Source organism: Sphaerodactylus townsendi, linkage group LG05, assembly GCF_021028975.2.
Source record: "Sphaerodactylus townsendi isolate TG3544 linkage group LG05, MPM_Stown_v2.3, whole genome shotgun sequence".
Lineage (NCBI taxonomy): Eukaryota > Metazoa > Chordata > Lepidosauria > Squamata > Sphaerodactylidae > Sphaerodactylus > Sphaerodactylus townsendi.
The window spans coordinates 75,353,408-75,377,055 of record NC_059429.1 but is presented as its reverse complement, the minus strand read 5'-3'; the positions used below and the strand labels follow the sequence as shown (position 1 = coordinate 75,377,055).

General features: G+C 64.2%; 1 protein-coding gene across 5 annotated transcripts in view; it reads left to right on the top strand.

Moving 5' to 3' along the window:
* ST3GAL3 (ST3 beta-galactoside alpha-2,3-sialyltransferase 3) overlaps positions 1–23,648 on the top strand; it is a 247,227-nt gene that overhangs the window by 54,312 nt on the left and 169,267 nt on the right. For all 5 annotated transcript variants that reach the window (XM_048498760.1, XM_048498758.1, XM_048498759.1 and 2 more), the window contains one exon: positions 13,962–14,054. In XM_048498760.1, coding sequence (XP_048354717.1) covers positions 13,962–14,054 — 93 coding nt within the window. The remainder of the gene's footprint in view (positions 1–13,961; positions 14,055–23,648) is intronic.

Here is a 23,648-nt window from a genome sequence, read left to right as displayed (position 1 = left end):
GTGAAGGTGCAGAGAGGCAGCTGTTCTCACTCAGACGCCGCTGCTAAGGACGGTGGCCAGGGCAGGCATGCTGAGTGATTGCAGCCATGTGCCGTTGTAGTTGGGGGCGGGCAGGGCAGTGGCGGGTTGGCAGTTCTGTTCCGGCCATGCGTATTGCACGCGCTTGGCCGCTGCGTGGTGGGGGCAAAGCGTCTGAGGAGGTGTTGTGTGGAAGGGGAGCCTGCTTGCGTGACGCGGGCGAGTGAGACTGGTGGGTGGCCATGCGCATCGCGGGAGCGTTTGGCTGCTGGCTGGTGCTGGGCAAGCGTCTGAGGAGGGGTGGGGGGGAAGGGGGAGGGGGCGAGTCCAGCTGGAGAGTGGGCATGCACAGTTGGGGTTTGGGTAGGAAATCGCGTTGGTGGGGCACAGGGATGGCCACCTCACTGCCACCTCAGCAGCCACCCTTCCTCAAGAACTCTGCAGCATCTCAACGCCGCCCCAGCTAAGCGCCTCAGCGCCCAGGCTGCCTGCCAATTCTGCTGCCTGCCAACATCATCCCCTATCCGCTCACAAAGGTGCACAACGACAACTGCCCACCATTTCCACAGCTCTCCAAGGGCCCACCCTTTACATACCTCATTTTGCAAGTTCAATTCTATGCAGCTATTACATTTCATACATCATTCTGGGGATACATGGAGATTATTACCCGTGGACTTTTAAATGGGCCCCATTGAGGGTGGCTGGGGATGGTTCTTCTGGAGTGGAGGAAAATTGCCCGGAGCAGAGAAGCTGTCTTGAGGAGGGAGATTGCCACAGCAACGTGTGGCCGGGTCCGCTAGTCACTATTTAAACAGCACTATTTAAACAATTCACTATTTAAACAGCACAAACGGAGGGGGTTGGCTCCACCCCTTTTATATTCTACAGTGGGCTCATGTCAGCATGACCTACTTTGTCTTCTCACGCTTCTCTACCCTCCCCCTATTTCTGCCCTCCCAAAATTCACTCAACTTAGACCACCCTCCCCATCTTCTCACCAGTCCCAGCTACTTCTTGGATGGACTCTGTAAGTTCTGTTGCGATTGGTGAACCTCTGGGGCCTCATTTTTGTGGGAGCTGCCAATTGGCAGAATCGGAGTAGCCCACCTTGCCCGCTGTGTGTGTGAATATGTGAGGGGATGTCTTTTTTCCATCTCTCCATCTCCCCTCGATCTCTCTGGCAATGTCAATGTCTCCTCCTGTCACATGGCAGCAATGGGATTTAATCGAAGCCAGGGGACTGGCAAGTGACTTCAGAGAGACACAGAGAGAGAGACACACACAGAGAGAGAGACAAAGATTCTGTCGAGGGCGGGTCAGGGAGGGAGAGAAAAAGGAGAAAGAAAGTGTTCACTCTTGTGCTGAGGCAAGGATGGGGAGGACCAGCAGCATTCAACAATTCAAAAGATTTTAAAGATGAATGTACAAGACCAGAGGCCTTTTTGTTGGAACATGTGGATGGAACTTTGGAAGGGAAAAATTGATCTTTGTTTTTATATATGACAACAGCAGCAAGAATACTATATGTGCAAAAATGGAAAACTCCAGCTATTCCTACAATTGGAGAATGGTGGGTAAAGGTATTAGAATTAGCAAAAATAGCTAAGCTTACTTTGTTGAAGATGAGGATTTGAACAAATTTTTGTGTAATTGGAAACCTATGATAGAATATATAGATAAAAAGAAAAAATGAACTTATGATAAATGGAGTGCTGTGTGGTTTCTGGGCTGTATGGCCGTGTTCTAGCAGCATTCTCTCCTGACGTTTCGCCTGCATCTGTGGCTGGCATCTTCAGAAGATGTTTTCGTTGGCATACAGCCAAAACGCCAGGGAGAGAATGCTGCTAGAACATGGCCATACAGCCTAAAACCACACAGCACTCCAGTTCCCCCCCCCCCCCACCCACCCCCCCCCAACCCCCCCCCCCCCACTCCCCACCCTTCCCCCCCCCCCCCCCCCCCACCCCCCCCCCCCCCCCCCCCCCCCCCCCCCCCCCCCCCCCCCCACCCCCGCCCCCCCCCCCACACCCCCCCACCCCCCAAAACCCCCCCCCCCCCCCCACCCCCCCCCCCCCCCACCCCCCCCCCCCCCCCCCCCCCCCCCCCCCCCCCCCCCACCCCCCCCCCCCCCCCCCCCCCCCCACCCCACCCCCCCCCCACCCCCCCCCCCCCCCACCCCCCCCCCCCCCCACCCCCCCCCCCCCCCACCCCCCCCCCCCCCCACCCCCCCCCCCCCCCACCCCCCCCCCCCCCCACCCCCCCCCCCCCCCACCCCCCCCCCCCCCCACCCCCCCCCCCCCCCACCCCCCCCCCCCCCCACCCCCCCCCCCCCCCACCCCCCCCCCCCCCCACCCCCCCCCCCCCCCACCCCCCCCCCCCCCCACCCCCCCCCCCCCCCACCCCCCCCCCCCCCCACCCCCCCCCCCCCCCACCCCCCCCCCCCCCCACCCCCCCCCCCCCCCACCCCCCCCCCCCCCCACCCCCCCCCCCCCCCACCCCCCCCCCCCCCCACCCCCCCCCCCCCCCACCCCCCCCCCCCCCCACCCCCCCCCCCCCCCACCCCCCCCCCCCCCCACCCCCCCCCCCCCCCACCCCCCCCCCCCCCCACCCCCCCCCCCCCCCACCCCCCCCCCCCCCCACCCCCCCCCCCCCCCACCCCCCCCCCCCCCCACCCCCCCCCCCCCCCACCCCCCCCCCCCCCCACCCCCCCCCCCCCCCACCCCCCCCCCCCCCCACCCCCCCCCCCCCCCACCCCCCCCCCCCCCCACCCCCCCCCCCCCCCACCCCCCCCCCCCCCCACCCCCCCCCCCCCCCACCCCCCCCCCCCCCCACCCCCCCCCCCCCCCACCCCCCCCCCCCCCCACCCCCCCCCCCCCCCACCCCCCCCCCCCCCCACCCCCCCCCCCCCCCACCCCCCCCCCCCCCCACCCCCCCCCCCCCCCACCCCCCCCCCCCCCCACCCCCCCCCCCCCCCACCCCCCCCCCCCCCCACCCCCCCCCCCCCCCACCCCCCCCCCCCCCCACCCCCCCCCCCCCCCACCCCCCCCCCCCCCCACCCCCCCCCCCCCCCACCCCCCCCCCCCCCCACCCCCCCCCCCCCCCACCCCCCCCCCCCCCCACCCCCCCCCCCCCCCACCCCCCCCCCCCCCCACCCCCCCCCCCCCCCACCCCCCCCCCCCCCCACCCCCCCCCCCCCCCACCCCCCCCCCCCCCCACCCCCCCCCCCCCCCACCCCCCCCCCCCCCCACCCCCCCCCCCCCCCACCCCCCCCCCCCCCCACCCCCCCCCCCCCCCACCCCCCCCCCCCCCCACCCCCCCCCCCCCCCACCCCCCCCCCCCCCCACCCCCCCCCCCCCCCACCCCCCCCCCCCCCCACCCCCCCCCCCCCCCACCCCCCCCCCCCCCCACCCCCCCCCCCCCCCACCCCCCCCCCCCCCCACCCCCCCCCCCCCCCACCCCCCCCCCCCCCCACCCCCCCCCCCCCCCACCCCCCCCCCCCCCCACCCCCCCCCCCCCCCACCCCCCCCCCCCCCCACCCCCCCCCCCCCCCACCCCCCCCCCCCCCCACCCCCCCCCCCCCCCACCCCCCCCCCCCCCCACCCCCCCCCCCCCCCACCCCCCCCCCCCCCCACCCCCCCCCCCCCCCACCCCCCCCCCCCCCCACCCCCCCCCCCCCCCACCCCCCCCCCCCCCCACCCCCCCCCCCCCCCACCCCCCCCCCCCCCCACCCCCCCCCCCCCCCACCCCCCCCCCCCCCCACCCCCCCCCCCCCCCACCCCCCCCCCCCCCCACCCCCCCCCCCCCCCACCCCCCCCCCCCCCCACCCCCCCCCCCCCCCACCCCCCCCCCCCCCCACCCCCCCCCCCCCCCACCCCCCCCCCCCCCCACCCCCCCCCCCCCCCACCCCCCCCCCCCCCCACCCCCCCCCCCCCCCACCCCCCCCCCCCCCCACCCCCCCCCCCCCCCACCCCCCCCCCCCCCCACCCCCCCCCCCCCCCACCCCCCCCCCCCCCCACCCCCCCCCCCCCCCACCCCCCCCCCCCCCCACCCCCCCCCCCCCCCACCCCCCCCCCCCCCCACCCCCCCCCCCCCCCACCCCCCCCCCCCCCCACCCCCCCCCCCCCCCACCCCCCCCCCCCCCCACCCCCCCCCCCCCCCACCCCCCCCCCCCCCCACCCCCCCCCCCCCCCACCCCCCCCCCCCCCCACCCCCCCCCCCCCCCACCCCCCCCCCCCCCCACCCCCCCCCCCCCCCACCCCCCCCCCCCCCCACCCCCCCCCCCCCCCACCCCCCCCCCCCCCCACCCCCCCCCCCCCCCACCCCCCCCCCCCCCCACCCCCCCCCCCCCCCACCCCCCCCCCCCCCCACCCCCCCCCCCCCCCACCCCCCCCCCCCCCCACCCCCCCCCCCCCCCACCCCCCCCCCCCCCCACCCCCCCCCCCCCCCACCCCCCCCCCCCCCCACCCCCCCCCCCCCCCACCCCCCCCCCCCCCCACCCCCCCCCCCCCCCACCCCCCCCCCCCCCCACCCCCCCCCCCCCCCACCCCCCCCCCCCCCCACCCCCCCCCCCCCCCACCCCCCCCCCCCCCCACCCCCCCCCCCCCCCACCCCCCCCCCCCCCCACCCCCCCCCCCCCCCACCCCCCCCCCCCCCCACCCCCCCCCCCCCCCACCCCCCCCCCCCCCCACCCCCCCCCCCCCCCACCCCCCCCCCCCCCCACCCCCCCCCCCCCCCACCCCCCCCCCCCCCCACCCCCCCCCCCCCCCACCCCCCCCCCCCCCCACCCCCCCCCCCCCCCACCCCCCCCCCCCCCCACCCCCCCCCCCCCCCACCCCCCCCCCCCCCCACCCCCCCCCCCCCCCACCCCCCCCCCCCCCCACCCCCCCCCCCCCCCACCCCCCCCCCCCCCCACCCCCCCCCCCCCCCACCCCCCCCCCCCCCCACCCCCCCCCCCCCCCACCCCCCCCCCCCCCCACCCCCCCCCCCCCCCACCCCCCCCCCCCCCCACCCCCCCCCCCCCCCACCCCCCCCCCCCCCCACCCCCCCCCCCCCCCACCCCCCCCCCCCCCCACCCCCCCCCCCCCCCACCCCCCCCCCCCCCCACCCCCCCCCCCCCCCACCCCCCCCCCCCCCCACCCCCCCCCCCCCCCACCCCCCCCCCCCCCCACCCCCCCCCCCCCCCACCCCCCCCCCCCCCCACCCCCCCCCCCCCCCACCCCCCCCCCCCCCCACCCCCCCCCCCCCCCACCCCCCCCCCCCCCCACCCCCCCCCCCCCCCACCCCCCCCCCCCCCCACCCCCCCCCCCCCCCACCCCCCCCCCCCCCCACCCCCCCCCCCCCCCACCCCCCCCCCCCCCCACCCCCCCCCCCCCCCACCCCCCCCCCCCCCCACCCCCCCCCCCCCCCACCCCCCCCCCCCCCCACCCCCCCCCCCCCCCACCCCCCCCCCCCCCCACCCCCCCCCCCCCCCACCCCCCCCCCCCCCCACCCCCCCCCCCCCCCACCCCCCCCCCCCCCCACCCCCCCCCCCCCCCACCCCCCCCCCCCCCCACCCCCCCCCCCCCCCACCCCCCCCCCCCCCCACCCCCCCCCCCCCCCACCCCCCCCCCCCCCCACCCCCCCCCCCCCCCACCCCCCCCCCCCCCCACCCCCCCCCCCCCCCACCCCCCCCCCCCCCCACCCCCCCCCCCCCCCACCCCCCCCCCCCCCCACCCCCCCCCCCCCCCACCCCCCCCCCCCCCCACCCCCCCCCCCCCCCACCCCCCCCCCCCCCCACCCCCCCCCCCCCCCACCCCCCCCCCCCCCCACCCCCCCCCCCCCCCACCCCCCCCCCCCCCCACCCCCCCCCCCCCCCACCCCCCCCCCCCCCCACCCCCCCCCCCCCCCACCCCCCCCCCCCCCCACCCCCCCCCCCCCCCACCCCCCCCCCCCCCCACCCCCCCCCCCCCCCACCCCCCCCCCCCCCCACCCCCCCCCCCCCCCACCCCCCCCCCCCCCCACCCCCCCCCCCCCCCACCCCCCCCCCCCCCCACCCCCCCCCCCCCCCACCCCCCCCCCCCCCCACCCCCCCCCCCCCCCACCCCCCCCCCCCCCCACCCCCCCCCCCCCCCACCCCCCCCCCCCCCCACCCCCCCCCCCCCCCACCCCCCCCCCCCCCCACCCCCCCCCCCCCCCACCCCCCCCCCCCCCCACCCCCCCCCCCCCCCACCCCCCCCCCCCCCCACCCCCCCCCCCCCCCACCCCCCCCCCCCCCCACCCCCCCCCCCCCCCACCCCCCCCCCCCCCCACCCCCCCCCCCCCCCACCCCCCCCCCCCCCCACCCCCCCCCCCCCCCACCCCCCCCCCCCCCCACCCCCCCCCCCCCCCACCCCCCCCCCCCCCCACCCCCCCCCCCCCCCACCCCCCCCCCCCCCCACCCCCCCCCCCCCCCACCCCCCCCCCCCCCCACCCCCCCCCCCCCCCACCCCCCCCCCCCCCCACCCCCCCCCCCCCCCACCCCCCCCCCCCCCCACCCCCCCCCCCCCCCACCCCCCCCCCCCCCCACCCCCCCCCCCCCCCACCCCCCCCCCCCCCCACCCCCCCCCCCCCCCACCCCCCCCCCCCCCCACCCCCCCCCCCCCCCACCCCCCCCCCCCCCCACCCCCCCCCCCCCCCACCCCCCCCCCCCCCCACCCCCCCCCCCCCCCACCCCCCCCCCCCCCCACCCCCCCCCCCCCCCACCCCCCCCCCCCCCCACCCCCCCCCCCCCCCACCCCCCCCCCCCCCCACCCCCCCCCCCCCCCACCCCCCCCCCCCCCCACCCCCCCCCCCCCCCACCCCCCCCCCCCCCCACCCCCCCCCCCCCCCACCCCCCCCCCCCCCCACCCCCCCCCCCCCCCACCCCCCCCCCCCCCCACCCCCCCCCCCCCCCACCCCCCCCCCCCCCCACCCCCCCCCCCCCCCACCCCCCCCCCCCCCCACCCCCCCCCCCCCCCACCCCCCCCCCCCCCCACCCCCCCCCCCCCCCACCCCCCCCCCCCCCCACCCCCCCCCCCCCCCACCCCCCCCCCCCCCCACCCCCCCCCCCCCCCACCCCCCCCCCCCCCCACCCCCCCCCCCCCCCACCCCCCCCCCCCCCCACCCCCCCCCCCCCCCACCCCCCCCCCCCCCCACCCCCCCCCCCCCCCACCCCCCCCCCCCCCCACCCCCCCCCCCCCCCACCCCCCCCCCCCCCCACCCCCCCCCCCCCCCACCCCCCCCCCCCCCCACCCCCCCCCCCCCCCACCCCCCCCCCCCCCCACCCCCCCCCCCCCCCACCCCCCCCCCCCCCCACCCCCCCCCCCCCCCACCCCCCCCCCCCCCCACCCCCCCCCCCCCCCACCCCCCCCCCCCCCCACCCCCCCCCCCCCCCACCCCCCCCCCCCCCCACCCCCCCCCCCCCCCACCCCCCCCCCCCCCCACCCCCCCCCCCCCCCACCCCCCCCCCCCCCCACCCCCCCCCCCCCCCACCCCCCCCCCCCCCCACCCCCCCCCCCCCCCACCCCCCCCCCCCCCCACCCCCCCCCCCCCCCACCCCCCCCCCCCCCCACCCCCCCCCCCCCCCACCCCCCCCCCCCCCCACCCCCCCCCCCCCCCACCCCCCCCCCCCCCCACCCCCCCCCCCCCCCACCCCCCCCCCCCCCCACCCCCCCCCCCCCCCACCCCCCCCCCCCCCCACCCCCCCCCCCCCCCACCCCCCCCCCCCCCCACCCCCCCCCCCCCCCACCCCCCCCCCCCCCCACCCCCCCCCCCCCCCACCCCCCCCCCCCCCCACCCCCCCCCCCCCCCACCCCCCCCCCCCCCCACCCCCCCCCCCCCCCACCCCCCCCCCCCCCCACCCCCCCCCCCCCCCACCCCCCCCCCCCCCCACCCCCCCCCCCCCCCACCCCCCCCCCCCCCCACCCCCCCCCCCCCCCACCCCCCCCCCCCCCCACCCCCCCCCCCCCCCACCCCCCCCCCCCCCCACCCCCCCCCCCCCCCACCCCCCCCCCCCCCCACCCCCCCCCCCCCCCACCCCCCCCCCCCCCCACCCCCCCCCCCCCCCACCCCCCCCCCCCCCCACCCCCCCCCCCCCCCACCCCCCCCCCCCCCCACCCCCCCCCCCCCCCACCCCCCCCCCCCCCCACCCCCCCCCCCCCCCACCCCCCCCCCCCCCCACCCCCCCCCCCCCCCACCCCCCCCCCCCCCCACCCCCCCCCCCCCCCACCCCCCCCCCCCCCCACCCCCCCCCCCCCCCACCCCCCCCCCCCCCCACCCCCCCCCCCCCCCACCCCCCCCCCCCCCCACCCCCCCCCCCCCCCACCCCCCCCCCCCCCCACCCCCCCCCCCCCCCACCCCCCCCCCCCCCCACCCCCCCCCCCCCCCACCCCCCCCCCCCCCCACCCCCCCCCCCCCCCACCCCCCCCCCCCCCCACCCCCCCCCCCCCCCACCCCCCCCCCCCCCCACCCCCCCCCCCCCCCACCCCCCCCCCCCCCCACCCCCCCCCCCCCCCACCCCCCCCCCCCCCCACCCCCCCCCCCCCCCACCCCCCCCCCCCCCCACCCCCCCCCCCCCCCACCCCCCCCCCCCCCCACCCCCCCCCCCCCCCACCCCCCCCCCCCCCCACCCCCCCCCCCCCCCACCCCCCCCCCCCCCCACCCCCCCCCCCCCCCACCCCCCCCCCCCCCCACCCCCCCCCCCCCCCACCCCCCCCCCCCCCCACCCCCCCCCCCCCCCACCCCCCCCCCCCCCCACCCCCCCCCCCCCCCACCCCCCCCCCCCCCCACCCCCCCCCCCCCCCACCCCCCCCCCCCCCCACCCCCCCCCCCCCCCACCCCCCCCCCCCCCCACCCCCCCCCCCCCCCACCCCCCCCCCCCCCCACCCCCCCCCCCCCCCACCCCCCCCCCCCCCCACCCCCCCCCCCCCCCACCCCCCCCCCCCCCCACCCCCCCCCCCCCCCACCCCCCCCCCCCCCCACCCCCCCCCCCCCCCACCCCCCCCCCCCCCCACCCCCCCCCCCCCCCACCCCCCCCCCCCCCCACCCCCCCCCCCCCCCACCCCCCCCCCCCCCCACCCCCCCCCCCCCCCACCCCCCCCCCCCCCCACCCCCCCCCCCCCCCACCCCCCCCCCCCCCCACCCCCCCCCCCCCCCACCCCCCCCCCCCCCCACCCCCCCCCCCCCCCACCCCCCCCCCCCCCCACCCCCCCCCCCCCCCACCCCCCCCCCCCCCCACCCCCCCCCCCCCCCACCCCCCCCCCCCCCCACCCCCCCCCCCCCCCACCCCCCCCCCCCCCCACCCCCCCCCCCCCCCACCCCCCCCCCCCCCCACCCCCCCCCCCCCCCACCCCCCCCCCCCCCCACCCCCCCCCCCCCCCACCCCCCCCCCCCCCCACCCCCCCCCCCCCCCACCCCCCCCCCCCCCCACCCCCCCCCCCCCCCACCCCCCCCCCCCCCCACCCCCCCCCCCCCCCACCCCCCCCCCCCCCCACCCCCCCCCCCCCCCACCCCCCCCCCCCCCCACCCCCCCCCCCCCCCACCCCCCCCCCCCCCCACCCCCCCCCCCCCCCACCCCCCCCCCCCCCCACCCCCCCCCCCCCCCACCCCCCCCCCCCCCCACCCCCCCCCCCCCCCACCCCCCCCCCCCCCCACCCCCCCCCCCCCCCACCCCCCCCCCCCCCCACCCCCCCCCCCCCCCACCCCCCCCCCCCCCCACCCCCCCCCCCCCCCACCCCCCCCCCCCCCCACCCCCCCCCCCCCCCACCCCCCCCCCCCCCCACCCCCCCCCCCCCCCACCCCCCCCCCCCCCCACCCCCCCCCCCCCCCACCCCCCCCCCCCCCCACCCCCCCCCCCCCCCACCCCCCCCCCCCCCCACCCCCCCCCCCCCCCACCCCCCCCCCCCCCCACCCCCCCCCCCCCCCACCCCCCCCCCCCCCCACCCCCCCCCCCCCCCACCCCCCCCCCCCCCCACCCCCCCCCCCCCCCACCCCCCCCCCCCCCCACCCCCCCCCCCCCCCACCCCCCCCCCCCCCCACCCCCCCCCCCCCCCACCCCCCCCCCCCCCCACCCCCCCCCCCCCCCACCCCCCCCCCCCCCCACCCCCCCCCCCCCCCACCCCCCCCCCCCCCCACCCCCCCCCCCCCCCACCCCCCCCCCCCCCCACCCCCCCCCCCCCCCACCCCCCCCCCCCCCCACCCCCCCCCCCCCCCACCCCCCCCCCCCCCCACCCCCCCCCCCCCCCACCCCCCCCCCCCCCCACCCCCCCCCCCCCCCACCCCCCCCCCCCCCCACCCCCCCCCCCCCCCACCCCCCCCCCCCCCCACCCCCCCCCCCCCCCACCCCCCCCCCCCCCCACCCCCCCCCCCCCCCACCCCCCCCCCCCCCCACCCCCCCCCCCCCCCACCCCCCCCCCCCCCCACCCCCCCCCCCCCCCACCCCCCCCCCCCCCCACCCCCCCCCCCCCCCACCCCCCCCCCCCCCCACCCCCCCCCCCCCCCACCCCCCCCCCCCCCCACCCCCCCCCCCCCCCACCCCCCCCCCCCCCCACCCCCCCCCCCCCCCACCCCCCCCCCCCCCCACCCCCCCCCCCCCCCACCCCCCCCCCCCCCCACCCCCCCCCCCCCCCACCCCCCCCCCCCCCCACCCCCCCCCCCCCCCACCCCCCCCCCCCCCCACCCCCCCCCCCCCCCACCCCCCCCCCCCCCCACCCCCCCCCCCCCCCACCCCCCCCCCCCCCCACCCCCCCCCCCCCCCACCCCCCCCCCCCCCCACCCCCCCCCCCCCCCACCCCCCCCCCCCCCCACCCCCCCCCCCCCCCACCCCCCCCCCCCCCCACCCCCCCCCCCCCCCACCCCCCCCCCCCCCCACCCCCCCCCCCCCCCACCCCCCCCCCCCCCCACCCCCCCCCCCCCCCACCCCCCCCCCCCCCCACCCCCCCCCCCCCCCACCCCCCCCCCCCCCCACCCCCCCCCCCCCCCACCCCCCCCCCCCCCCACCCCCCCCCCCCCCCACCCCCCCCCCCCCCCACCCCCCCCCCCCCCCACCCCCCCCCCCCCCCACCCCCCCCCCCCCCCACCCCCCCCCCCCCCCACCCCCCCCCCCCCCCACCCCCCCCCCCCCCCACCCCCCCCCCCCCCCACCCCCCCCCCCCCCCACCCCCCCCCCCCCCCACCCCCCCCCCCCCCCACCCCCCCCCCCCCCCACCCCCCCCCCCCCCCACCCCCCCCCCCCCCCACCCCCCCCCCCCCCCACCCCCCCCCCCCCCCACCCCCCCCCCCCCCCACCCCCCCCCCCCCCCACCCCCCCCCCCCCCCACCCCCCCCCCCCCCCACCCCCCCCCCCCCCCACCCCCCCCCCCCCCCACCCCCCCCCCCCCCCACCCCCCCCCCCCCCCACCCCCCCCCCCCCCCACCCCCCCCCCCCCCCACCCCCCCCCCCCCCCACCCCCCCCCCCCCCCACCCCCCCCCCCCCCCACCCCCCCCCCCCCCCACCCCCCCCCCCCCCCACCCCCCCCCCCCCCCACCCCCCCCCCCCCCCACCCCCCCCCCCCCCCACCCCCCCCCCCCCCCACCCCCCCCCCCCCCCACCCCCCCCCCCCCCCACCCCCCCCCCCCCCCACCCCCCCCCCCCCCCACCCCCCCCCCCCCCCACCCCCCCCCCCCCCCACCCCCCCCCCCCCCCACCCCCCCCCCCCCCCACCCCCCCCCCCCCCCACCCCCCCCCCCCCCCACCCCCCCCCCCCCCCACCCCCCCCCCCCCCCACCCCCCCCCCCCCCCACCCCCCCCCCCCCCCACCCCCCCCCCCCCCCACCCCCCCCCCCCCCCACCCCCCCCCCCCCCCACCCCCCCCCCCCCCCACCCCCCCCCCCCCCCACCCCCCCCCCCCCACACATGTGTGTGTGTGTGTGTGTGTGTGTGTGTGTGTGGTGTGTGTGTTGTGTGTGTGTGTGTGTGTGTGTGTGTGTGTGTGTGTGTGTGTGTGTGTTCCACTACCTAGCAACTTAGGAATTCCTTGGTGGTCTTCTATCCAAATAGTTACCAGGACAGATCCTGCTTAGCTTTCAATATGTGCTTTTAAGTTCTAAGAATACTTCACAGTTTATTTGTAGTTGACCTGACTTGGATGGCTCAGGTTAGCCCAATCTTATTAGTTCTGAGAAACTAAATGGGGTCGGCCCTGGTTAATATTTGGACAGGACACCCCCAAGGAAGTCCAGAGTCACTACACAGAGAAAGGCAATGGCAAACCACATCTGAACTTCTCTTGCCTTGAAAACTTTATGGGATCATCATAAGTTGGCTTCAACTTGATGGCATGTTTACCACCACCAGTTTTATGAATTACAAAGGATCAGTTGATTGACTTGAAAACCAGTTGTTAAAAATATAGGTTATTTGTTTCTGCTTTTCTGATAAGCCAACTGTTCTACAAATATTGAATGAGTAATGTGTCACATAAATTACGTAGCTTCTGTTCTTTCCATATTCATCATCAACTTGTCAGTAAATATTGAGCAAGGAGAGAAAGGAACATTTTATGCAGTTGTTTTTATGCATAAGTGCCCCCTCCCTTTTTCCTGGAACAACAATTCTTCTGTATATAATTGTAGCTAAATAAGGGCTACCCATAAACGAGTAGGCTACCTATTATGAGGCATAGCCCTTTAATCACTGTTAAGGATGGCAAGTTGTAGTTGTTGATAAAACTAGGCACAGAGAATCCAAGCAGTTTAAACAGCAATAGTTATTTATCAGCACCACTCTGCTAGAAGAAATATTAATTGTTTAACCACAGCTTTCCTTAGAATGCAAAGAATTGTGTATTCAGGCTTTCACATATCAGTTGAATGTGAGATAGACTAAGTCATTAGAAAGTCAGCTAAGGAAACAATGTTGGGCCTGTGATATAGGAATACCAACTGCCTTCATTCCCACAGTGACTGGTAGAAATTTGTGGTAATTTGGTTAGGTTTGGTCTGCAAATAGAAATTTCCCTAGACATTGTACATCTGTCATAGAACAGACAAGTGAGGCTTTGTTGCTGCTTACGTCCATTCTGGTTTCAAAATTTCATTATACAAAGCTTATAAGAAGAAATGACTCCTGACTTCAGCTTTCCCAAGGTCTAAAGCATTACCATTTAACTGGTTCTGGTTGGTTTTCCGGGCTGTGTGGCCGTGGTCTGGTGGATCTTGTTCCTAACGTTTCACCTGCATCTGTGGCTGGCAACTTCAGAGGTGTATCACAGAGGGAAATCTGTAACACACTTCCCTCTGTGATACACCTCTGAAGATGCCAGCCACAGATGCAGGCAAAACATTAGGAACAAGACCCACCAGATCACGGCCACACAGCCCGGAAAACCAACCAGAACCAGTTGAATCTGGCCATGAAAGCCTTCAACAATTACTTACCATTTAGTTTCGAAATGGTAGCAGCAGTGGTGTAGGAGGTTAAGAGCTCGTGTATCTAATCTGGAGGAACCGGGTTTGATTCCCAGCTCTGCCGCCTGGGCTGTGGAGGCTTATCTGGGGAATTCAGATTAGCCTGTACACTCCCACACATGCCAGCTGGGTGACCTTGGGCTAGTCACAGCTTCTCAGAGCTCTCTCAGCCCCACCTACCTCACAGGGTGTTTGTTGTGAGGGAGGAAGGGCAAGGAGATTGTGAGCCCCTTTGAGTCTCCTGCAGGAGAGAAAGGGGAAATATAAATCCAAACTCTTCTTCATACTCTTCTAAATGTCGTGCTTGCTTCGGCAGCACATATACTAAAATTGGAATGATAGAGAAGATTGGATTCTAAATGTCCTGTTTTGCTTTGTGTAAGAAGTCTCTTTGTTTTTATCACTCTCAGCTATTTAACCTAAATGTATAATTGGATTAAGGTGCCACAATTGGCGTTTTTTATTTAGTATTTACTTGACTCTAGTTCTTTCTCTGCAGGCCCCCAGAGCTAGCATCAAAGTATGCTAACATCTCAGAGGGAGTTTGCAAACCTGGATATGCATCTGCTCTCATGACTGCCATCTTCCCAAAGTAAGTGTTCTGTTCCTCCAGGTTTGTACATTACCAGCCTGCTCTTCTATTCCTGTATTCCCCCTCCCCACACCCGTGTGACATAAAACTAGTGGCTAAATCCGCTATAATAATTTAAATGGATTCTTGGGCTGTTCTTAGTGATACAAAAACGGTCAGGCAAAGGCTTGTACGTTTACCATCATGGACATAACCCTGAGAAGTGAATGATCTTGCATAAAGAAAGGTATATGTAAATATCTTTTTTCTTATACTGTGGTGTTATAGACTGAAAATATAATGTCATAAAACAAGCTGTTTCTAATGAAATGTGATCTAAGCTACATTGTGAGAAGTTGGATCACCTTTCCTGATGTGTAATCAGAAACTAATTTGGTAAAATCACTTTCTTCCATGATCTAAAAAAGTGTCATTTATTAGGGATAACAGCACTATTAGCTATTATACTGTCTGAACTTCACTATTAAAAAGCTAGTTCACACATCCAGCTAGTTCACACATCCATGTACAATACTGGATTCCTTGTCAAAATGGTTTACTGTCCTGGGCAATCTTTGAAAAGCTGTATCTTTGACCTTTGGCCCTCCAGATGTCCATGGACTATGATTCCCATCAGCTCTGCCAATTAGCCATGCTGGTAGGAGCTGATGGGAATCATAGTCTATGAACATCTTGAGGGCCTTAGGTAAGAGACCACTGGTTTACATATCCTTGTTTTGACATCTTCTGAAGTCCTCGTCCTTATGCACCACATCCTTTTAAATTATAGGCTTGTCAGAATTCCTTGCCAAAACCCTTCAGCTTAGCCTTTATGTTTTCTCAGACAAGAGGAAATGTTTCTTCCCCTTCTCTTCTGTTTTTCCCTCTGGTCGCTTATCTGGACATCCAGTGTTTACCTGCCCAAAACTGAGTCAGAGCTTGTTTGATGACTTCAGCAATTAAATGCAAGGAACTGTGCATGGGGACAGTTTCCATTGAAAATGGTATGTGTAAAATGAGATTAAAAGTTTAAGGTGTTGTACATCTGTGGTCCATTCATATATTCAATTACTTTGTACTGCAGGTCTCAAGCATATGTTAGCAAAATGCATCCTTTTAATTGGTTAAAAAGATAACAGTGATGCGATATTCCTATGTTGAAATATTGTCAAATATATGCATGTACGTAATGGTATACACGAGAATACTGAAGCCAAAATGAGGAAACAGATATCCAGCCTTTGATTTTGAATGTCTTGTGTCTGGAATGGAAAAGATACATAATGGACTTGCTGAGTTCTCGTTCATTGAAGTGATCTTTCTTAATTATCTAAGCACTCCATTGCTGAACAGTGTGTGACCTTTCTTAGGGATCTGGCTCTTTGTATCTGAGACAAGAGCCTCCATTCCTGTGGGAATAGCCTGTGGTGTGCAGGACACAGAAATACTGTACGCTCCTTCTAATTTCTAGGAATATACTGGAAGCATTTCTGCTTACAAATAGGCTACAGTTATGTTCCAGTATGCAAGTCCTGGATATTAATAGGGTTTTTTTTAACCCATGGGTATATTGTACAAACGATGAAAGATTTTACAGTGTGACTTGGCAATGGGGAGCATGTCTGCAATCTAAAAAGAAGACTCAACGATTGGGAAGACAGATGTTGAAGCAAAGATTTGCTTAAAGAAATGTATAGCTTTTTTCGCTAACTTGCTTCCGTAGTGTTTTTAGCATATATGTGGGTATGTTGGGAGATGTGCAATTGCAGCAAAGCTTCAATATGGTTAAGCTTTCCAAGTCAGTAGTATTAAACCATATTAAAAAGTACCAACTTTGCTGCCAATTAGTGAACAGGTATTTAGAATCACAAGTTGGTACTTCTGTATTGTAATGTATTTTTCAGCACAATCAACAGCCTTCTGTGCTTAAATTTGCATATTTTCAAAATCTAGATTCTCCAATCAGAACTAATCACATCACATATTTATGGGTTTGCCAAAGTTTGCATGGCTTTGCTTCCTTTTGTTAGACATTTTGTTTCTATGAGGGAATGAGTTAGGGTGCTTGATCTTCTCCATAAAAATGTGGGGAAGTGAGACTTATGGACCTGTAAGTACATGAGCTAAGGTGGTGGAAGTTTATTTGTAGTGGGTATATCAACTGTGGTGCAGTAGTGGCCCTGTATAGCGACCTCTCCCACAAAAATCATTGAGTGGCTTATCCAGAATACTTAGCTCACACAAATCCTTACATGCAAAGTGAGGTGGTGTACATGGCTATTTCCCGAGGTGAATTAATGATGACCAGGTGAATTAATTACATCCTTGAATGTGATGTAGTACAGGAGAATAATGGAAAATCTGGAGAAAATGTGTAAACCTAGAAGCCTAGAAAGATATTTTTGTTCTACTTTTGGTCGAGGAAGACTCTTGTAAATGAGATATAAAAAGCCACATAGGGAATTCCAGTCTCAAAAATTGGCATATGTAGAGTGTAGCAGAAAATAAGTAAACTCAGACCTGATGTATTTAACCCTCCCTTTTCCTAAATATAACCAAAGTCAGGTGTGGTAATAATTGCCACAGAGTTATGTTGATGTGAGTGCTTTATCACTTTTAATAAAAGATTTTGGCCTTGTTTTATGGTACTAAAACACATTTAAGGAACCTCCAGATTTTTGTTTGAAGATTAAAGAAAGATTATTTGGCTTTGTGTATGTCTTTTCATCCCACTTTTGATTGGGATTCTGCTTTTTTTACTCTGGTAGCTTCCCAGCAGCTTGTTCAGAGAAATTGCATTTTCTTAGGTTAATCCTGAGTGAGTCGCAGGCAATTGTAGAAGACCATCTGGTAAAGATATGTGTTTGTGGATAGACAGATATTGTTTTGCAGTTTTCTCACCAAGTAGCTCTAGTCAGGGAAGTTTGAGGGCTTATCCCTGTATGGAAAATTTGCTCACAGAGCTGAACACAATTATGTCATTGCACTTTGCTGAGGCCTTCTGCCATACTCCTTGTCTCAGTGTTGCTGGGGCCTGTTCAGAGTGACTTGTTTGATGCTTTCAAATCTAATATCTCCTTTCAGCAGCTCAATCATTGTGGACATCATCGTCACTGAACTTGAAGCCTCTCTACCTGACTCCATCAACAGAGGCGACTGCTTATTCATTCGTGTGGTGCAAGTAACAAGGCCCAAGGAAGATCTGTTTCTGTTCTCTCCTTGGAGTCCTTGATCAACCCAATTTTCTCTTAGTGAGTAGAAAGGAAGATTACAAGAGAAACATGTGACTTGAGGCTGTGTCAGCCTCACTCACTGATATTCTTAAAAGGGTAAGGCCCAGTCCCACAGACATTCCAAGAAAAAGTGCAAAGTCATGTTTATGAGTCCCAGCCAATGTCAGAGTAGTGTTAATTAGGAGAACTTTCAGGGCACTACATTCCTCATGTGTCTGTATATGGGGGATAAATTGCTTCCCAAGGAAGAATTAATTGGAGAAAGGTAAGGAAGACGGGGCCAGGAAGATGTGCAGTCTCAGAAGCAGATTTCCCTGCATCCACGAGGAAGAACAGAACATTTGCAGAAAATGTAATATTCCTAGTTCTGAGTGGTAGATGCTTCAGTTATATGTACTATATTGCTGCTCTAATCTGGCTGTGGTATTTGTTAATGATAACTAAGTGTGTGTTGGACAAGGTAAACAAGCTAAATCTGTTGGAGAAGGGCATCAGTACTGTGTATATATGGCTGTATGCCATAGTTTTAACTGTTAGTGTGAAAATATTTGGCTATGCAGGAAGCATATAATGAAACGTCAAGCACTGAGCCCTTAGTGCCTTTTTTAAAGCTATTAACTCTTATTACTCTACTAATTCAAATATTCTTTTAAAGTAAAATTATAAGATTAATTATTTTGCCAAATCCTTGGTAATCTTAAAAGGAAAGATGACATGTACCCACCCATTCTTGAACCATTCTTGATTTGATAGTTTTCATATGGCCATCCAGCTTAGCAATCTTTCTTATGTGACCCTTTCATTCTCCCATCTGCTTCTGGCCATACTTACCACAGCTTCAACCATTTTCAAAGGCCACCCTGGAGCTTGTGCAGCTATAGGTCCTGTCCCCAGTCAACAAAGTGAATACCATTCAGCCTAAAGAGGGCTTTCTGCCTGAATGAGATGTCCAAGTGCTGGATCAGTCAGCCTCCTGCTTCTATACAGTCACTGGTTGCCTTGGTAACTTTTTCCCCAGTTGCATTAATCTTCTCTAGGTTGTGGACACCAGACCAGTCCAACAGGTGCAACAGAACAACAGCATGGAGGTGAATTGTTCATGCAGAGTATTGTGGGTCAGCTAGGATCATCAGGGCCAGACTCCTGCATGACGTTATGAAAGCTTTCAACGGACCAAGCTGCCTGGCCCAGTGCAGGAGAGTAGGCATCAACTCTGCCTACCTCATGCTGTGGCTCCCAATCCAGGAGATGTGCAGGAAGCCCTTCAAACCATTGGTTATGTCCCCCAGCCAGTAGATGAAGCATAACTCCTAGCTAGTCCACAACGCTGTGGTCACAGACCAGACAGACTTGAGGCAGAACACTGCAAGAAGGAGAATATGTTAGTGGAAGACCTGTCATAATGTAGGAACAAACAGTGAATGACTGCCATCTACTAACTGCCTGAATGTATGACTCTAACAGGTTGAACTTGGCTGCTAATCTTGTAGAGCGATGGCTCTAATCTTGTAGGGGTGCCCAGCAAACTCACCTGATGGGAGGCCAAGTGCCTCCAGGCAGGCTAGAATGACAACAATAAATTAGAACTGATTAAGGGAGGACTGGCAGATAGTAAGGAAGCCCTTTACAGCATGAACTGGAGAGGGGTGAAAGCCTGGCAAGGCACACAGGTGCATCTCATTCCTGTGCTTCTGCTTATCAGACCTGGACCTCCTAAGAAGCAGGTACATGGACTTCATGGAGTGTGCAACCAAATGTGGAGATTTACCAGAAAGACCTATAGCTTGTCATTTATCAAATCCTAGCTAGGGTTCCTGCTATGAAATGCTCACATACGTGCCACCTCATCACAATCAATGGCATGGGCCCCTGTGCTATGGCACATGCCACTAAAAAATTGCCCAGGTGATTAAAGGGTATGACCCTCTGTCAGGATAGGCAGATTAAACCAATTAAATATCTCTCTACTTCATCTTTCCTATTTTCCTTTTTTTATCCTTCTGTGGTGACCCTTTGCCACTTGCCATCTTGCCTTTGCTCCAGTGGTGCTCCTTCTCTTTGTTGTTGCTTGTTTTTTTCCCCCGGGGCTCCAGATAGGCAACTGAAAGCCAAATGGGGCCTGGTGTGCTGAAATACTTATATGCTGGCCCTCTGAGATCTATCTACCTTTGGCCTATCCACCAATTGTCTGGCCCGTCCTCCAGTTGGCTGACTGGCTGATAGGACTCTTGATGCCCATAGAAGATGCCCAGGCCCACACAAAGCAGCTGGCGTGTCTTGGAAAAATAGTGCCCACCACAGTGGAACACCTAGTGGAACACAAACTGTTCTTAGGAATTTAACTTTCTGAAGTATAATGGAACAGTGGCAAGCTATAGGAACAGTTGCAGTACTTATAGTTATAAGAGGTATTTTGTTAACAATTATAGTTTGGAGGCTCCAGTTAGACTTTGGACCCTGCAAAGATGGTGCAAGATATACCATTCTTATGTGGATGTTCTAGGAAGTGTCTGCCAGGGGCTTTGTTTAGTCTGGAGAGTATGCATTGAAGCGGAAACTGTTAAGAAAGTCTGCAGTTTTATTGGGCTGTCTAGTGACTGCTGTGTTCGTAACTAAGAAATATGCAAATAACATTGATAGAAGACTGATGGCTACTTTGAGATGAAGCCATAACTTAGATTGGAATTTTCTCAGCTGCTTCTGGATTATTGTGTTTATAGATTAAAGTTTAATTAATATGGCACATTTCTTGCCTTTCAGTGCTAAATGCTTCTGACTTCCTTTATTTCTGTGCAATCAAACTGATCACATGAAATCTCAAATGAAGGAGGTGATTATGCCTGGACATACCCAGAATAAGTCCTGTGTCATTATGGTAAATGGAAATTCAGACCTCTATAATGTTCCATGCTTCCGTTCTAAGATTTTGCAATACTCAGAACTCCCTACAAGCATTTTATCTTGCTGTGTTATTCCAGATTTACCATGAGTCTATATTTTGATTAGAAGTCAAATTAATCCATCAAAGAATAAGCCAGTATCATGATACTGAAATACTTTGAGAGAACATTATGGAAGTAGGGATTATATAACTGATAACATAAATAGTGTACAGTGTGTACAGATGGGTCTTCCCTTGGAGGTTTTGTGTGTCTCCACTTTTATAACCCATTTATCAGTCTTGTGTAAATAAGATAGTTAAGCAACTTCTGGTAGAGAAATCTGTCCAGTATCTATTGTTGATATAACCTGGCATATAGAGATTGATAGTGCAAGAGTGCAGATATAGCAAAAAAGCCACAGAAAACCTGTTTCTGTATCAGGGCCTATTTGTTTTATGAACATTTATTTTATGAGGCAGTCTTCAATTTTATTGGTTTTAAAGTGCTTCAATTAATGTGGTTGGCATAATTATGGTGCCATGGAGGCTGGAGCTGGGGTTGACATCTGGAGAACACTCCAGATTGAAACTGAGAAACAGGCAAGGGCCACACCTGAGCGTGCACATTTTTAGTAGGTTCACTGTAGTCAGTATTTAGGGCTGACTGGACTTGATCTAAGCAACAGTTTTTTAAATAAAAAAGTTTACAGTGAGAGCTCCTGAACAAAAGAGAAAATCCTAATGTTGCCTATGACTTTCAAGCTTTCTAGATTTGCAGTTTCTTCCATTCTCAAAACCAGCCAACAAACAAAGCCCTGGAATCTTCTGGTTGTCATAGCTATGGCTGATTCTGCATGGGCCAATTAAAATGGGTTGAGGCCCTTTTTAAAAGCATTGGGGAGGGGGGGGTTTCCACAGAACTTGCCCCCCCCAATGCTGTTAACCCATTTTTGTGGCCAGAACCCAGGTTTAATGAAAACCATAAATTCTGCGACTTTTCCCTTAAACCCGGGTTGCAAACACTTCCTGCTTGCCTGTGTGAACAACAGCAAGCAGGAAGCATTCACTTCACACACCCTTCCCTCCACCATTATGGTGGATTCCCCAGGCGGCCACCATTAGACGGGATACTCTAATAGGCGGTTGCCCTGCTGTACAGGTAGATTAGGAGGAGTCTCAGGTGGGGGGGATTCTTAGCTACGTGGTTCGCACAGAAACACAGTTTTTCCATGTGAACCGTGCTGCCCTCTGCCTCAGGGATCCCAGCGAATGGCGGCAGAGGCAGCAGAAACAGGTTCCATGAACTTGTTGCTGCCCATGCAGAGTCAGCCTATGAGAAACTGTAATGTCGCATAATCCAGCAGCAATTGATTCTTGAAAACAAAAACCACAGTAAAACTGAAGATGATTGGTACATGTGACACCTCAAAAAAGTATGTTGCAGCCATCAGCCATAGTCTTGTTAAGTTCATTGTATGTATAAAATACTTAAATTAAAGCCATCATGAGAGGTTTGCAAAATAATCCTTAGTAATGGCCAAATCACCTGTGTTTGGAGGCAGAATTTTCTACTCTTTCCTTCTGGTACATATCAGTGCTAGAAGAGCTGTTTGTTCTGGTCAAATAATTTGTACAGTACTCTAATTTGTACAGTACTCTTATTTGGGAGGAGGGGGAGAAGCTGTATAATCTCTACAATAATCATGCAGTGTACAATATGCTTACATGCATTATCTTATTAATGTTATTATCCCTTCATTATGAGGTGTTCAGTGCCTTTTGCTTAAGGCCTCAGTGAGTTTATGGTTCAGCTGGAATTTCCTGAATCAGTTCATTCTCAGTCACTGTTGTATAACCTTAAAGAGAACTTTATTTAATAGGCAAAGGGAAATGTATAGTCACTCGAAGAGTGGCTATGTCTCTACATGTTCTGCCAGTTTTGATAAAGCATGTGGGAAGTTTGGGGATAGTGGCATCACTGGAGACAGGACCAGGATCAGCAGCAGTTATAATGACAGCAAAATTCAAAGGGGGATCTGCCTATATAATATTCCTTAGACTTTGGCCTAGAGGAGGAAGTAGTTAAAATGACTAGACTTCCGTGGTTTCATAAATGTGAGACAAATTAGGTGAAGTGATCAGTTAGCCTGGTGAACTGAACAGTGATTTTGACTTATTTCAAAAGTCTTGCTAGTTAACGAGTCAAATTCCTCTGCTCACAATGGCACTATCCTCTTTTCCAATGGATCTCACATTGGCGGATGACTCCCTGCACCAGAGAAAAGCTGAACTGTTTTGTAGGGTCCAGCCAGCATTACTAATGCCTATATAAACTGGGTGAGGAAAAGTCCTCCTTTCGACACAGGGAGCTCATGACTGTTTCTTTGTGTAGAGAGCACCTACTGTGACAGCCAGTGTCCAGGGCATAACAAATGTCAAGGCCAGTTGGCTAACTAGAAAAGCCTGATTCCAGAGAGTGAGCCCTCAGTCCTAGGATCTAAATTCGCATGCAAAGTATAGATTTGCTGGTATACAATCAAACCTCAGTCTGTTCTGTGTTAAAGTCTTTGTCATCTGGGATGGAAGAACCAACTGTGCTCTGACACCAGCGGTATTCCTGCATGCCATCTCCCTTCCCTTTGCCTCTGATACCAGGAGTCATTTAAAAGATAGGGGTGGAGTAGGCACATGTCATCCAAATAGCACTAACCCAGGAGACCATGGTTTTTAGAAAGTCAGTCCTTTTAAGTCAGGTTCCCTGAATGCTAGTGGGTCTCTTGGGATCATCTAACACATGTTTTGACCTTTCTTCATGGAATACATAGTTACTGGATCAAAAGAGAATAAGGCCCTCTAGGTGGCATTGTTTACCATGTTAATGAGTGCCTTGTGTGTTGCTACAAGAATAAAAAACACCTGATCAGAATAATTCAATTATATTAACTGAAGCTCCTCAGCCATTCAGCAGCTGACTGCAAGAATTCTATTTGAGCTGTCAAAAACAACAGTATTTCTCATCACGGTGAAAAGAAGAAAGTTTGGGTTGGGTATATCACAGTCAAGACAGAAAGACCAAGCACTCCCCAAACCTCATACATGGATCCAGAAGTTGTACACAATAGCCAAACAATTTGAGCTTTTAACACACAGGGAATTGGAGCAAGTGTGACATCCATGACCTCTGCTGCGTTCTCCCTACAATGGAAGAACAGTGCAGAAGTCATGCCTGAAACAATTGTAAAGCAATTGGTTTTAACTCTGCCATAAAACTGCCTCCTTGTTACTTGATTTCCCGGCACCGAATAGCAGGATGCCTCTTCTTGGCAGGTTGTGCTTTGCTTTCTGTCCTGAGAGGACAGAGGGCTACCAAAGGTAAGGCTGAACTGGTTATGAAGAAGATGTGATGCCTAATGTGAGCTGGGGAAAGTCTCAAAGGGTGGAGACAGAGTAAATGTCCTTTCCCCTTTTCCTCTGTTTTCATCTTCCCGGGGGTGGGGGGTG